Here is a 15,292-nt window from a genome sequence, read left to right on the forward strand (position 1 = left end):
TCTCAGGCAAAACATCACATGCCCTCTCACATGTCTGCTTCAGCAAAACATCCTCTCACAAGCTTCTTGAAAAACATCACATGACACAATGGAGTCTTCAAAAGAAAAAAAAAACAGAAATTTCCACTTACCTTAAGTATGAATCAAATAAAATATGTTATTAATTTTCCTAGAGGAAGTTTTTTTTTCCTGGATAGATTCTTAGTGGTATGCCATAGTATTTGAAAGTCTGAGAGAAAGAAGATGGCTATGCATAGCTGACTGACTGGGCCTCAACAAAAATTTAATATTGTACACTTATCGATACATTAGATATACTGGAGGATGGTAAGAATCCAGCAATAAGTTGATCAATATTGCTTACAAACCAAGTAGAAAATATGTGATTCATATTTAAAATATCTATAATAATATTATTCTATAGTTATATTGGTAATTCATGTGTGCTTCTGAAGTGTTAAAAATACTGAAAGCATAAACAAAAAGATAAAAAACAGATTTTCAATAGTAGAAAAAAGCCTTGTTGTTTTGTTATATATATTCTTAGCTATACTAAGTCTCTACAAACATATTTGTGTCCCACAGTCTTACAGTCTGATTTTAATTTGTGAAAATTGAAATATATTCTTTATGAAAAGATAATTCAGTTTTCCATTTTATAGTACAGATTTTTTATTTTAGCTCAGACAGAATTATACCCGAAACAAAAATAAATTAAAAATATATGAAACAGTGATTTATGAAATCATGATGGTTGAAGTGTCAAGTCTAGGACACAGTACAGATTACAATGCACAGACCAGGAACATCACTGTCTCTTTGAGTTCCGAATACTGCTTTGAACTGACAGCAAAGGAAGGTATAGCTTGCAGAACAAAATTTCAGAGAACTGAGAATTCGTGGAAATCTCTAGAGATTATTGAAGTTTGGGCACACTTTCTGATTGCAGAATTCAGAATGGAAAACCCTATAACTCAAAAGGCACTGATTACAATATGAAGAATGTAAGAACCAGAAGACCAGGAAGTCTGTTGTGAGAGTGTGCCTCATAGAAATGATGGAGAACACATGTTACATAAACACTATGGCCTCTTAAACAAGACTTGGACAAAGAAAACACATACACACACAAACACAAACACAAACACAAGCACACAGCACATATATGCTAACATGAAAGGAGTAAATTTCACAGGGCCTCAATCTTATAGGCAACTAAAGAATGCTGAGATCAGGAGAAAAACTCTTCAGGAATGAGACCATTAGGTGGTTATCCAATACACACTAAACACCAAGTTGTATTTATAAAGTTACGCATGTATGTATAACAATAATAAAAAAGAGGCCATGAAGAGAGTGGGGGGGGGACAGGGTGGAAGACATAGGAGGGGTGTGAGGAAGAAAAGGGAAAGGAAAAAAGCATTGTAATTACAATTTAAGTTTTAAAATAATATGTAGAGTGGTTTTGCTTTAGAAGTAAGGAAATATTATCCATACACTAAGCACTGCTGTTGTTTTTTGTTTTTTGTTTTTTACTTAACAGTATTTAAAAGCAAGACTTAATATTATCACACAAATTCCAAGTAATTTAACTGTATCTCATGATGAAGTTCAGGTATATTATTTATTTATAGAAACAGAACAAGGCTGAAAATATGATTTTTGACATCTAATGCCAGATTATCAGACATTCAAAGAAGCAGTGAAGTATGTCAATTAATGAGGAAAAGTGAATTAAGACTGATTTAGACTGTTTATGGTTTATATAAAGGAGAGCTACTGATGTTTTTGAGTTAATTTTTTTATCCAGACACTTTGCAGAAGTTGTTCATCAGCTGTAGGAGTTCTCTGGTAGAATTTTTGGGCTCCTTCATGTACACTATCATATCATCTAGGAATAGTGACATTTTGACTTCTTCCTTTCCAATCTGTATCCCCTTGATCTTCTTTAGCTGTTCTATTAGTCTGGCTAGAACTTCAAGTACTATATTGAATAGATAGGAAGACAGTGAGCACTCTTGACTTGTCCCTGATTTTAGTGGAATTGCTTTGAGTTTTTCTCCATTTAATTTGCTGTTGGTTATTGGTTGTGTATTGGCTTTATTGTGTTTAGGTATAGGCCTTGTATCCCTAATCTCTCCTAGACTTTTAATATGAAGGGTTACTGGATTTTGTCAAAGGCCTTTTCATTATCTAATGAGATGATCATGTTTTTTTTTCAAGTTGTTTATATAGTAGATTACATCGATGGATTTTCATATATTGAACTATCCCTGCATCCCTGGGATAAAGCCTATTTCACAACAGTGGATGATTTTTTGATGTGCTTTTGATTCAGTGCATATTTTACTGAGTATTTTTGCATCAATGTTCATAAGGAAAAAAATGATAAATGGCCTGAGAAAGAAATCAGGGAAACAATACCCTTTTGTTGCCTCAAATAATATGCAATATGGTGTAACTCTAAGCAAGCAAGTGAAAGACTTGTATGGCAAGAACTTCAAGACTCTGAAGAAAGAACTTAAAGAAGATATCAGAAAATGGAAAGATCTGTCACGCTCAAAGAACAGTGGGATTAGCATAGTAAAAACGGCCATCTTACCAAAAGCCATCAACCAATTCAATGCAATCCCCATCAAAATTCCAACACAATTATTTAATCTTGAAAGAACACTTCTGAATTTCTTATTGGAAAAACAAAAAACCTAGGATTGCTTAAACAAGCCTGTACAATAAAGAACTTCTGGGGGAATCACCACCCCTGATATAAAGCTGTACTTCAGAACAATAGTAATAAAAACTGCATGGTATTAGTATAGAAAATGGATAGGTTGATCAATGGAATAGAATTGAAGACCTAAAAATAAACCCACACATCTACAGACTTAAGACCCCTGCACATATATAGCAGATGTGCAGTTTGGTTTTCATGCAGGTTCCCCAATAACTGGGGAACTGTTATGGGGCCTGTCCCTGACTCTGTTGTCTACCTGTGAATTCTGCTTCCCTAACTGTGCTGTCTTGTCTGGACTCAGTAGAAGAAGATGTACCTAGTCCTATAGTGACTATGTGCCAGGATGGGTTGGTACCTGGGTAGATGGGGGGATTCCCCCTTCTCAAAGGAGAAGGGGAGGGGGAAGGCAGGTAGAGAGTTATGTGAAGGGGAGATTGGGAGGAGATGGGTGGCTATGATCAAGATATAAAGTGAATATATAAATTAATGAAAATAAAAAACTGATTTAGAAATGAAACATGGCAACATTGGTAGAAAAGGACATTGAACTGTTACTATATAGACATCTCAAGGTTCAGAAAATTATGCAGAAGAGGAGGCAGTAAGTTTCTAAAAGACAGAGGTTGTGTATGACTCCAAGTAAACTGTGTCTTCCAAACACAACAGGGATAATGCAAATCTGAACTCAGAGACTGTAGCAGCACTTACAAGGCCTTCACAAGTTCAAAACAGACAGTGTCCCAGAACTGAGAAAGAGAAGTAAAAACAGGCTCCCTTACCAGAACATATCTCCAATTGATACTGACTTTCAAAGGATAAATATTAGGTTTTTTTAGTTGAGTTGCAACCACATTTCAGGGCAGGCCTCATGCCCAGAAGTACCTGGGCAACAGATAAACTCAAAATTCATCAATTATTATTTTTTCTCTACTTTTGTTTGTATATACTTCTTTTATTTGGAGTATTTTGTTGTTGTTTTTGTTTTTTGTTTCTTTTTTTTCTGGTAATACATCATAAAATTTATTGTTTAGTATTCCTATAATTTTATATGTTACAGATTCAAACTTATTTGTCTACTAATTAGACAAATGTACCTGTTTATTCTACACAAAGGATTAAATTTTGACTATGTGACCCTGTGGGACATAGAGGATAGTTGATGTTTTGATTTTATTAGTGAGATTTTATTCTTACTAATGCTAAGAATGCCACTTTGCATAAATATAGAGTACAAAAGAGAGAAGCATGTTTAGGATAATTTCAGAAACTATTGGAAATTCTATCCTAATCCCATATTAACATTTGTTAACAAATTTTTAAATGAAACTCAAGGAGTAATTGAACAAAGTAAACATCTTAATACAACATAGTGTAACAATTACTAATTTGCTATTTACATGCTAAAGTCTTTTGTTTTTTTTTTGTTTTTCTTTTTTGAGACAGGGTTCTCTGTGAAGCCCTGGCTGTCCTGGAACTCACTCTGTAGACCAGGCTGGCCTCAAACTCAAAAACCGGCCTGCTTCTGCTTCCCAAGTGCTAGGATTAATGGCATGCACCACCACTGCCTGGCCTGGTTTTTTTTTTTTCTGTTATGACTTTTGTTTTTGGTTCTTTTTTATTTTTGAGAGAGAGAGAGAACATGAAATTGAGTGAATAGGTAAGTGAGGAGAATTTTGAAGAAATTGAGGGAGGAGAAAGAATATGATCAAAATATATTGTATATAAAATTTTTATAATATGGAACTGTATTCATAGCTTCAAAAATAACAATATAGATAGGTTAAACATATTCCATAGGGACACGTTTTTTCCAAATATATCAAGCTTTAAAATAGAAATATTTTAAAATTGAAATGCTTGAGTTGTAAAACCAACACTTATCTGGATTAACAGCAGATAAGTCATCTATGAATAAAGCATTAGCCGGGCAGTGGTAGCACATGCCTTTAGTCCCAGCACTTGGGAGGCAGAGGCAGGCAGATTTCTGAGTTCAAGGCCAGCCTGGTCTACAGAGTGAGTTTTGGGACAGCCAGGGCTACACAGGGAAACCCTGTCTCAAACAAACAAACAAACAAACAAAAACCAAAAAAGCATTAATGAACGTGAAAGCAGCAATAAATCTTATAATTAATCATAAGACCATAAATAGAACCATAGTGATATATGAGACAAGTATAAATGGAAAAATAGAAATATAGTTCAAGATCTTGAAAGAAACAATATAAGAAGATTTTTGGGAAAAAATAAGTTAAAAATCTTCAAATTTCAAGAAAAATAGATATCCACAGTACAAAAAAAAATTAAACAATTCCCAAAAAAACCTGAAGAGATAGAGGTGGCGAGGTGGCCAGGAGCTCTGGCTCCTCTAAGCACACACATGTATTCATTTACACAGTCTGTGACTCCAGTTTCAGGGGATCCTACATCCTCTTCTGGCTTCATGGGCACTGCATGCACATGGTGCACAGACATGCACACAGGCAAAATACCCATGCACATAAAAAATTCAAAAATATATTTTAAAATGAAAAAAGTAAGCCAAATTCTATGAAAATTAAATTACTGAACAGGCCCCCCTTTTCCCTTCCTCTCCTCTCTCCTTCATAGATACCCCCCTCTCTCTACTTCCCAGAGATTAATCTCTTCCCCCTACCTAGTAGGACTGTAGCATCCACACTTTGTTGTGAGTATCTTTCTTTTTGAGTTTCATATGGTCTGTGAGTTATATCATGGGTATTCTGAGCTTCTATTTTGACTAATATTCACTTATCAGTGAGTGCATACTGTGTTCTTTTCTAACTGGGTTACCTCACTCACAACATGGAGAACATTAGCCAAAATACCCAACAAAGGGGAGATAGAATCTGTAGAGACCACATCCAGTGGATAGGCATTGTCTCTGTTGATGGATGTGGCCACCTAACCACCTCAAAAATATTAATCCAGAATTCCTCCAGTCAAAAGGAAATGCAGGGACAAAGAATGGAGCAGAAACTGAAGGAAAGGCCATCCAGAAACTGCCTGACCTAGGGATGCATCACATCTGTAGACACCAAACCCAGACACTATTATTGATGCCAAGAAGTGCTTGCTGACAGGAGCCTGTTATAGCTGTCTCCTAAGAGGCTCTGCCAAAGCCTGACAAGTACAGAGGCAGATTCTCATAGCCAACCATTGTACTGAGCATGGGGTCCCCAATAGAGGAGTTAAAGAAAGGACTCAAAGAGCTGAGAGGGTTTGCAACCCCATAGGAAGAACAATATCAACCAACCAGACTCCTCAGAGCTCCCAGGGACTAAATCACCAATCAAAGAGTACACATGGTGGAACCTATGGCTCTAGCCTCATATGTAGCAGAAGATGGCCTTGTCAGACATCAATGGGAGGAGAGGCCCTTGGTCCTGTGAAGGCTTGATGACCCAGCGTAAGGGAACACTAGGGTGCTGAGGCAGGAGTGGCTGGGCAGGTGGGGGAGCACCCTCATAGAGGCAGGGTGAGGAAAGAGGGGATGGGTAGTGGAGGGGAAACTGGGAAGGGGGATAACATTTGAAATGTAAATAAATAAAATAACCAATAAAAATTGGGGAAAAAAAGACAAAAAAAGAGTTATAGCTGTCTCCTAAGAGGCTTGTTTCCCCAGTGAAGACTCCTCTGAGAAAAACTAAATTTCTATTTGCAAGTGGCTGTCAGTTGGACATAGCTTCTGGGTTAGGGATCAGAACATGTGTCCACGTCTCCTTTTCTTGTTCCTTTTTGCTGGGTTCCTTTCCTTCTGTTTTGTTTTGTCTACTCTGATGTGCTTATTTTACTTTATCATATTATATCTTATGTTATGTTATATTATATTATATTTTTATAACTTATAAGTCCATTTTCTAATGAGAGACTTAAAGGGAGTGGATCCAAATGGGAGAGAAGGTCGAGAGGAACTGGGAGAAGTAGAGGGAAGGGAAACTATAATTGAGATCTATTATATGAAAAACCCTCTATTTTCAATAAAAGAAAAAAATAAAAATGATATTCATCATTATGGAAGGATTTGGGATAGGAAAGGGAAAATGAGAAATATTGTAATTACATTATAATCTAAAAATGATAAAGTTATGTATCACCTACCAACAGTCTATTCACAATTTAAAGCCATCATTGCTTGAGATAATTGATTAGGTCAGAGTCTTCATGAAAATGCTATCACAAACATACATCAGGGTATATTTTACTGATCTTCTAGGTATCTTTCAATAAGTTGTTATTCAAAATTAAACCATCACAACTTCATGTCCATGGGAAATTAGCATCAGGAGCTTTCACAGGTACCATAATCCATGCATGCTCAATGCTCCTTACATAAAATAGTTAGTAGTTACATGGAATCTTAAAGCACTGTTATATGTATTCTTATCTGTAGATGAATTATAACACTAAATATGTTAATCTCATGTATATAATATATATGTATATGTGCTTATATAATTACATACTACATAATTTAGGAAATGACTATGAAAATACCTGTAACTGTCTAAAACAGTCACACTTTTCCTAATTATTTTCAAGTGAAGGGCATGGCTTTCAGAGGCCAAAATGATGACAGTTCAGTAATCTAGTTTCCTGTTAGAAAGTTCAGAGTCTGTACACAACTGTTGACTACAGATAAAAGTCAACTCTTAAGAACCAAGAGAAAAAAAACAGAGGATAAGAGATTAATATCCACAGGCAACCCCAAAACTGTATCCTTCCTATGTGACGTGCATTTTCTCATCTGAGTGCTTTGGACAGAAGACCCTTTGTGTTACCTAATACACATTAAATACATCCAAGAAGCCCTATCTTTTTTTTAAATAAATTTTTATTAGATATTTTCTTTATTTACATTTCAAATGCTATCCCGAAAGTACCCTATACCCTCCCCCTGCCCTGCTCCCCTACCCACCCACTCCCACTTCTTGGCCCTGGCATTCCCCTGTACTGGGGCATATAAAGTTTGCAAAACCTAGGGGCCTCTCTTCCCAGTGATGGCCGACTAGGCCATCTTCTGCTACATATGCAGCAAGAGATAGGAGCTCTGGGGGTACTGGTTAGTTCATATTGTTGTTCCGCCTATAGGATTGCAGACCCCTTCAGCTCCTTGAGTACTTTCTTTAGCTCCTTCATTGGGGGCCCTGTGTTCTATCCAATAGATGACTGTGAGTATCCACGTCTGTATTTTCAGGCACTGGAAGCCCTATCTTGAAGAGGCAAAGTGTTTAACAATACGTAAAGACTTCCTTCCCTTAGTTAGTTAACTGTTCCCCTTTTTAACATCACTGCCCACTGCTATTGAACTATATTATTATAATTATTCAATTATATTCAGGGGACACTGAAGCTCTATGAGGGTAGTGGTGATACAACTGATGTATTTCTGGTGCCTTTCCAAATGTCTCGTATAGTTCATGTCCAGTGAATTTTTAATGGAACACTAACCAGTCACATTGAGATTGTACTCTGTTAAAGTGAATCAATGTACGAAACTTAAGGTTCATATATACTTATAGATACTGTGTATTGATTGCATGAAGTAAATTTAAAAATTAACTTTTATAGTCTCCTTTAAAAAAAAATAAAGTCCGAAGTTTACCAATGGGCCAGGAGCAATGAAATGGTTCAGGCCCCTTCAGTATCTTCACAAACACAGGGAGGGAAAATTCCTAACGCTAGGAGTTCTGAGGCCATCCCCTAGGAAGCAGGTGTGATAAAGCCCGTTCATCAGAACTTCTGGAACACATCTGCTACTTATAAACTCCAGTGCAGTGCCTTGTGTGAAAGGCAGGTGGATGTTAGTTCCCTTAGTTATTATGTTACTCATACTTTTAAATTTTATTTTTATTGAAAATAGATTTTTCATAAAATAATACTCTAGTTATGGTTGCCCTTCCCAGTCTTCATGAAGACTGCAGAACACAGAGAGCTAACCAGCCACAGTGAAATTTTATGAATAAAATTAACTGAATCATCTCTCATGTGAAAATCCTGGCAAGTATTAGTCTCCATCATAAAGAAGCTTCCCTCACTCCTAACTTCTTTTCCACCCAAATTACTATGTTCAATCATTCACCAACATGACAAACCCAATGCCTCCTTAAGGTTGGCCAAATTGCACTGGAGATAATTGAATTAAAATGTCATCTCAACAGTGGGCTCTGTCTTTTCTGATTAGATGGGCTGAAGAGGTCCTGGCTAGAAGTTCTAGGCCTTGCTTTCCCATGATTCCTTCTTATGTGCCATGGATCCCTTGAAGAGGTACTGGGTAAACCATGCAGGCCACATGGTATACTCAGCCATAAATCCCATCCCTGCCTCAGGACAGGGATTCTGTCTGCATATTTTGGGTTTGTGATTTGAGATGACTGCATTTGCTACCCAAATGTTCTACCACTTAGACACTCCTAATCTGATTGCCCCTGCCTTGTCCACCTCCAATAGAAAATGCTGAGAGCAGTTTCTCCTCCTCTCACCTGAAGACAGTCACAGCTCCCGAGGGCCTGAACTTAATTACCTTGCAGTCTCCCTCCCCCAACTCCCAAGTTTCCTTGTGGTGTTCACCCTAGGAGATCCCCTCTGCAGTCCTCCTCCAGTGCTAGTGCTTGTGGTCTGAAAGGACTTCTCACCATCTTCCTCACAGGGCTGTGGCTCCTATACTCACCCCATCTACATGAAAGCATGGATCTATTTCTCCTAACTGCTAACACTTGCAGCCTTGCACAGGTTATATGCTTAATCAAAATTTGGAGCATGTGAGCCCATTTACTATACTTTATTTAGGGTAGAATTTAATTAGTTAACCAGAATAAGAAACTAAAGATAATAAGGCAATTATTAACAATTGTTAATTATTATTCTCTTATTAACAATTTTATTCTGTTTATCCAGTTCTTCCTCATAGCCAAGGAAATACTAATCCCAACACCATGGTGTCTTGTGACAGATTGCAGATCAGATGGAAAACATCCCAACTTGTTTTACAAAATTGCAATGCTTTTTCCACATGGATAAACAACAGTAAGTGCATGACTAATACAAACTGGAAGCTTAAAACCCAGCCTAATGAGCCTTCTAGAAAATGTAGCAACATTTTAGAATACTAAGAGGAAAAATTCCTGAGTCACTCAAACAGAACAGCGAGAGTGGGGTGGCTCATACTGTCCTCCCACCAGATCTAGATTGAGGGTCCACTGCTTAGTTCACTGAGTCTATGTAACTTTATCAGAATTGGGAACTGTAAGTGCACTATCATGTGTGCTGCTCAGAGCAGTAGTATCAGGGGTCAGACTTTTCTAGCCTATTCCTGCTGTTCCTCGTCTCTCAAAGCCTCTGCATACCACACTGGAAATGATCTAGGATCACTCCCATTGATGCTGGTCAAAAAGGTCAAGATTTTCATCTTGGTGGTTTCAGCATAGGCTCTTGGGCCCCAGAGGAACTCATAGAAAGGAGGGTTGCTGCCAGGCACATGCCTGTATTCCAGGTACCCTTCTTGTACAAAATTATCAGTGATGAGCTTTCTGGGTTCTCCATATATAAAGTGTTCATTCCCAGCATACAAGCCTATGTTATTCAATATACTCCATACCATGTCCTCACTGACACAGTTGCCTTCCATGAATATTATGCTCAGTACCATGATCAGAAGGCCTGTCTTTGGTATGCCCTGAACATCAGTCATCATCCCATCATAAGTGAGCTCTAGGGCTATGGTAAGGATATAGGTGTGGCTAGCAGGATCTATTTCCTTTAATTCAAGGCCAAAGACTAATTGCATGCACTCTAAGGCTTCTCGAAATATAACAGCAAAGTGGTCCTGATAATTTCTAATGATATTACTCAGGATTTCTGCCTTGCTGACTGGCTCCTGCATAAGATACTTAAGGAGCAGATATTTTACCAACTCGTCTACTTTGACATCTATCTCACCTGTAGACAATGAAGTACCACATGGCAGGGCCTGTGAGGAGCCTGGACTGTCCTCACCTTCAGAGTCTGCACTGACCTGGCTACGTGGAGAGGAAATCATAGCAGTGCAGGAGGAGCCAGCTCCTGGAGGACTATGAGGACTTGATGCTCTAGAAGCAGCACAGCCCTCCTCTGAGTTGCCTGATGTTAGAGCATAGGAAGAAGAGGTAGAAGAGAAGGAAGAAGGGAAAGACGAGGAATAAGTAGAAGAGGATGAGGAGGAATCTTCTTCCATTGTAACTGCAACACTTTGGGCCTCAGGCTGTCCCTCAACCATACATCTCCTACGCTTCCGGGGTCTAGGCATGATGATAAGTCTAGTCTTGAACACCAGGCAGGAGCTTGAAGATATAGACCCAGAGACCTAGGGGGAAAAGGGGACAGTAGAAGTATTTATTCATTGTTGACAGTTACTCCACTGGAAAGGCTCACAAAATGCCAATCTTTCTATTATGTGTATTCTAAAGCAACAAGCAGTCCTATCTCCCTGTCAGGTCTGTCTCTTGAGAGACAGAGGGGAGTAGTGACAAGTTTCCTCATACTGAAACTGGGGCAGAGTAGAGGCTTCAGGGTTGCCAGAAGTGTGCATGAGGCTAAGCAAAGAGTTTTGGGGTACATGTGACATATTTGTGGTTGCACCTCAGCTTTACTCTAGACCTTGCCTGGGCTTCCCCCGATGAAATCACCTCAGATAAAGATCCTTACCTAGCTCTTGTAAGAGAGGATGAGGCATCCCACAATCATAGACTGCAACGCTAATACTGGATCCCCATTCTATATAGGAGCTTGAACTGCACTGTGAAGAGTTAGACAACTCTCAAATTCCCTGTGTGTTCACTGTGGGTCCTCCCTTGTCTCCTGTCAGGGCCTGGACTCCATCTCATCTACTGGCCTAAAACAAACTCCTGGACCCCAACCTTCTGCTGTCCTAAGGCAAATCCCTGAAACAAACTGCCTCCTCTCTGAAAAGGCAGTGAAGGTGCCTCCATCTTGCAACTATTCAAGGCAACTGCAAAAGGTGTTCTAGTTAACTGTGGGGAACTGCCCAACTTTTAGCTTTATGGCTCTGCTTCCTGTGATGAGTTGAGACTACATGTCTTACGCAAAGGCCCACTCCACTGAGACAGAGGAAAGAGAAAGGGAGGGGACAAGAGGGAGAGTAGGGATATGCCTCTCTTTCATAGGGTTCCCTCAGCTGGCAGGAGAGTAGTTGGGCGCTGGACCCCATCTGTATAGGTGACTTGACTTACTCAGTTCTTACCTTGAGTCCTGGCCGACTTGAGAGCCTCCCTTGATGACTTCAGTCAGGGTTCCTTTAACCAGGGTTTTTAGATCTCTGAGACCAATGTCCTAGAACCAAGAAAAGAGATCTGACAATCCTGCCCTGGAACATGGGAGTCACAGGAGATAAGCTTCTGTGGGTCCTCTGTCTGTGCTCTGAGCTGGAGTTACTTTCAACATCCCCTGGGGTTCCCACCTACTCTGATGATAGATCATGGAACCACTGCAAATAACCAAGGTCACACACTCAGAACAAGTCCCTCAACACCAAGAGATCATGAAAATAATCAGAATGTTTGAACTGGTGGTCCCATTGCTTCTATGTTGAGTGGGATCCCTAGAGATGCATGCATGGCCCAGACCATGTTGTGTCCATTTAATGCAGCATCTCTATCTGATCTGTCCTTCCCAACAGGCTCACTTTATACTAGTTCTCCTCTTCCCAGCTATGTCCCTCTTTCCCACCTGAATTAGTTTAAGTAAGCTGGTCATTCAGCTTCCCCAAGAGCTGGTCCCAGGACACAGGCAGACAGCACAGTCCCTTCTTTCTGGCTGCAGAAACATGCAGTCATCACAAGAGGCCCATGCCTGGGGTCTGGCTCGTCTGGGGCTCTCCTCTTTATTTGACATCTGAAGACCTTACTACCAAGGTCTTCACATCCCTCAGACCCCCTTTCCTTAGTCCAGAGGCAGAAAGGAAATGCAGCCACAACAACCACACTTCCAGGGCATCCTACGCAGGAGAACAAGGGCAGACCATGTATGGAGGATGATGTATACTTTCAGATGTTCAGTTCTTACCATGTCTACTCACCTTGATTGCCGGCAGATACTATACACCTACTCTGGTAACCAGGTGTGGCTCTCTCTGCTTCTCTGGTAATCCCATTTACTCAGTCTCAACTTCCTGAAAGACACAGAAGTTAAGAAGGACATCTGAACACTCTTGGAGTGTTTCTCAAGACTGGTGGAAGAATCAGGAGTCCATTCTTGTCTTAGGGATTCTGAAGGATTTCCTATTTACTTCTAACAAGGTACCTGCTGACCCTCACATCTATCATTCAGGCCCAGGTCACCCTTGCTCCCCACCTTACACCCAAACATAATTCATAGTCTTCCCCAGATTAGTGTGAACACACAACAGAGGCAGCTTTTATATGGATAGTATCAGGGGTCTCCTTGTTCGTCCTTCAGGGATCTGGTGCCTGCCTTACCTCTACAGATCTGAGGCCTTTACCTCAGAACAAGGCCTGATCCTCCCTCATACCTTACAGGTTGAAGCAAAGGTGCACTACATCAGGTTACTTTGCCCATAGCTGAAGAGAATGTGGAAGCCTAAGATCTGAAGTGCAAGGGACTCATTTCTAAAAGTGGACCTCACTGGGTGCCAGAATGTGTTGAGTACCCTCTACGCAGAAAATGTCTCAAAAGTACACCTTCATCAATTTTAATGGTTGTCTCTCCTCCAGGAACTTTACAAGCATCTTTAAGTCCCCAAGTCCCCAGATGAGGAAGTAGAAGTGTGGAAAGTGCCTCATGCTCTGTGCCTACATGATATCAAAGGGGTTAAATTGCGTTGACTGGAGAGCCTGTCACCAGAATGTAAACATTACTTGCTTACAAAGCATAAAAGCTTTTTCATGGCCATCTCTTCTCTAGGAACTTTACAAAAAGGGTCCAGATCCTCACAGCCACAGATATGGATATGGAAGAGTAGTGTGGCAGGGCTTACTCTTGTAAGTCAGAACCTGGACCATCTTCAAAGCTCCAGGACCTTACAAAAATGACTTCAAGGACTCCAGGTATCTGGTGGTGGCTGTTAAAGGAGAGGGAACTTATTTCTGTACTTCAGCCAGGTTTTTAGGACTATATAGAGGACATGGTTTGGTATACTATCCCTGCCTTTCGATCTAGGGTGGGACTTCTGCAACTCTCTACCTAGTTCCCACCATGACTGAAAGACATTGGTGCTCCTCCTCTACCTGAAACTCCTAAATGGCTCCTAGGTGCTGAGTTCTGTGAGAGGAGCACTTCTAGTGGATCCCAACTGAAGCGTCTGCATTCCACTTAAAATTTCCAAATACACTCTGAAAAGAACATTGCCATCTGTGTTAAAGACCTCTAAACATCATTTTTCCATATGTGACAGACTTGGCAGAGGACTCAAAAATACCATTGGCCCACTATTTAAAACACTGCTCACCACAGGAGTGCAGCTAACAATTTGAAGTTCCCTGTGCTAGGTGTGCCGCTTCCCCAGGCCACTCTCCGGTCCAGTGGGACGTTACCCTCGAAGAGTAGGATTCTTATGGGAACCTCCAAGTGGCCCCACTTGGTGCCAGTCTAACAAAATGGGTTAAACTGCATTATGTGGACACTATCCATCCTGAAAGGGGTCTTTTCCACCCACCTCACCTCAGCAGAAGCACTCACCTCAACACCGAAAGTGTGGCGAGACCGCCTCCAGCATCCTCACAAAATGGCGCTGAATCCTCAATGTCCCAGAATGCAAGAGGGTTGGGGAGGGGCACTTTTCCACAAGTCAGCACTGAGGCAGCTTCTGGGTTCCGTAAATCTCACAAAATGGCTCTGAATCCTCAATGTCCCAGGATGCAAGAGGGTTGGGGAGGGGCTCTTTTCCGCAAGTCAGCACTGAGGCAGCTTCTGGGCTTCATGAATCTCACAAAATGACTCTAAAACTCCCAGGAACCCAGATATCAAAGCTTGGGGAGAGGCTCATTCCCACATGGTGGCCTAGAGTTTATGCTTGACCTCCAAAAGGATACAATGTATCATAGACCCGTGTATCTGAGAGTCACACTCTCAGCTCCGATCTGGATCAGAAAGTCACACGGTCCACTCCTCTCTGGCAACCTCTGAAATTGTTCTTATGACAGTTTGCACCTAGAGGGAGGAGAAGGGGCTTATTTGCGTAAGTGACCCCTATTTGGTGCAGTCTAGCAGAGGTATATGATGTTGTGTCTTTATAATCAGCTCCCACAGCCCATACTCTCAGGTCTTACTTTCTCCTCCACGAACAATACTCCTTTCTTCCCTTCTGGGAATGTGTAAAAATAGCACCCCAAGAATGGAGGAACTAACAATTAGGGCACACCACCTTATGCCAGGTTATCCTGATGGATAAAATTACATTGCTTGGAGACCCTCTGATCTTGAAGGTTGCCTTTACAGTCCACCCTAAGCTCTCACTCAACTTCAAAACTACAGCATAACTGTCTCACATACAGGATACTCAGAGAATTCATTGAGTCCACCAAGTCCTCT

At 40.4% G+C, this 15,292-nt stretch overlaps 1 protein-coding gene across 2 annotated transcripts; it reads right to left on the reverse strand.

The window, feature by feature from the left end:
• Nucleotides 1–9,516: 9,516 nt before the first annotated feature.
• Nucleotides 9,517–14,505, reverse strand: Magea10 (melanoma antigen family A, 10). 2 transcript variants are annotated; one of them, NM_001085506.1, is made up of 4 exons: nucleotides 14,441–14,505; nucleotides 12,822–12,914; nucleotides 11,988–12,076; nucleotides 9,517–11,090 (listed from the first exon to the last, which is right to left on the reverse strand). In NM_001085506.1, the coding sequence occupies exon 4, from the start codon at nucleotides 11,031–11,033 to the stop codon at nucleotides 10,056–10,058; it is 978 nt and encodes a 325-aa protein (NP_001078975.1). In that variant the 5' UTR covers nucleotides 11,034–11,090; nucleotides 11,988–12,076; nucleotides 12,822–12,914; nucleotides 14,441–14,505; the 3' UTR covers nucleotides 9,517–10,055. The 2 variants fall into 2 exon arrangements, with proteins under 2 accessions (NP_001078975.1, XP_017173961.1); XM_017318472.1 differs by lacking the exon at nucleotides 14,441–14,505 and having other exon boundaries at nucleotides 12,822–12,915.
• Between the last annotated feature and the right edge of the window lie 787 nt (nucleotides 14,506–15,292).

This window comes from Mus musculus, chromosome X (assembly GCF_000001635.26).
Source record: "Mus musculus strain C57BL/6J chromosome X, GRCm38.p6 C57BL/6J".
NCBI classification, from domain to species: Eukaryota; Metazoa; Chordata; class Mammalia; order Rodentia; family Muridae; genus Mus; species Mus musculus.

Bases quoted from the DNA above. Each gene is read 5' to 3' on its own strand.
- Magea10 (NM_001085506.1), bottom strand. From the start codon at position 11,033: ATGCCTAGACCCCGGAAGCGTAGGAGATGTATGGTTGAGGGACAGCCT.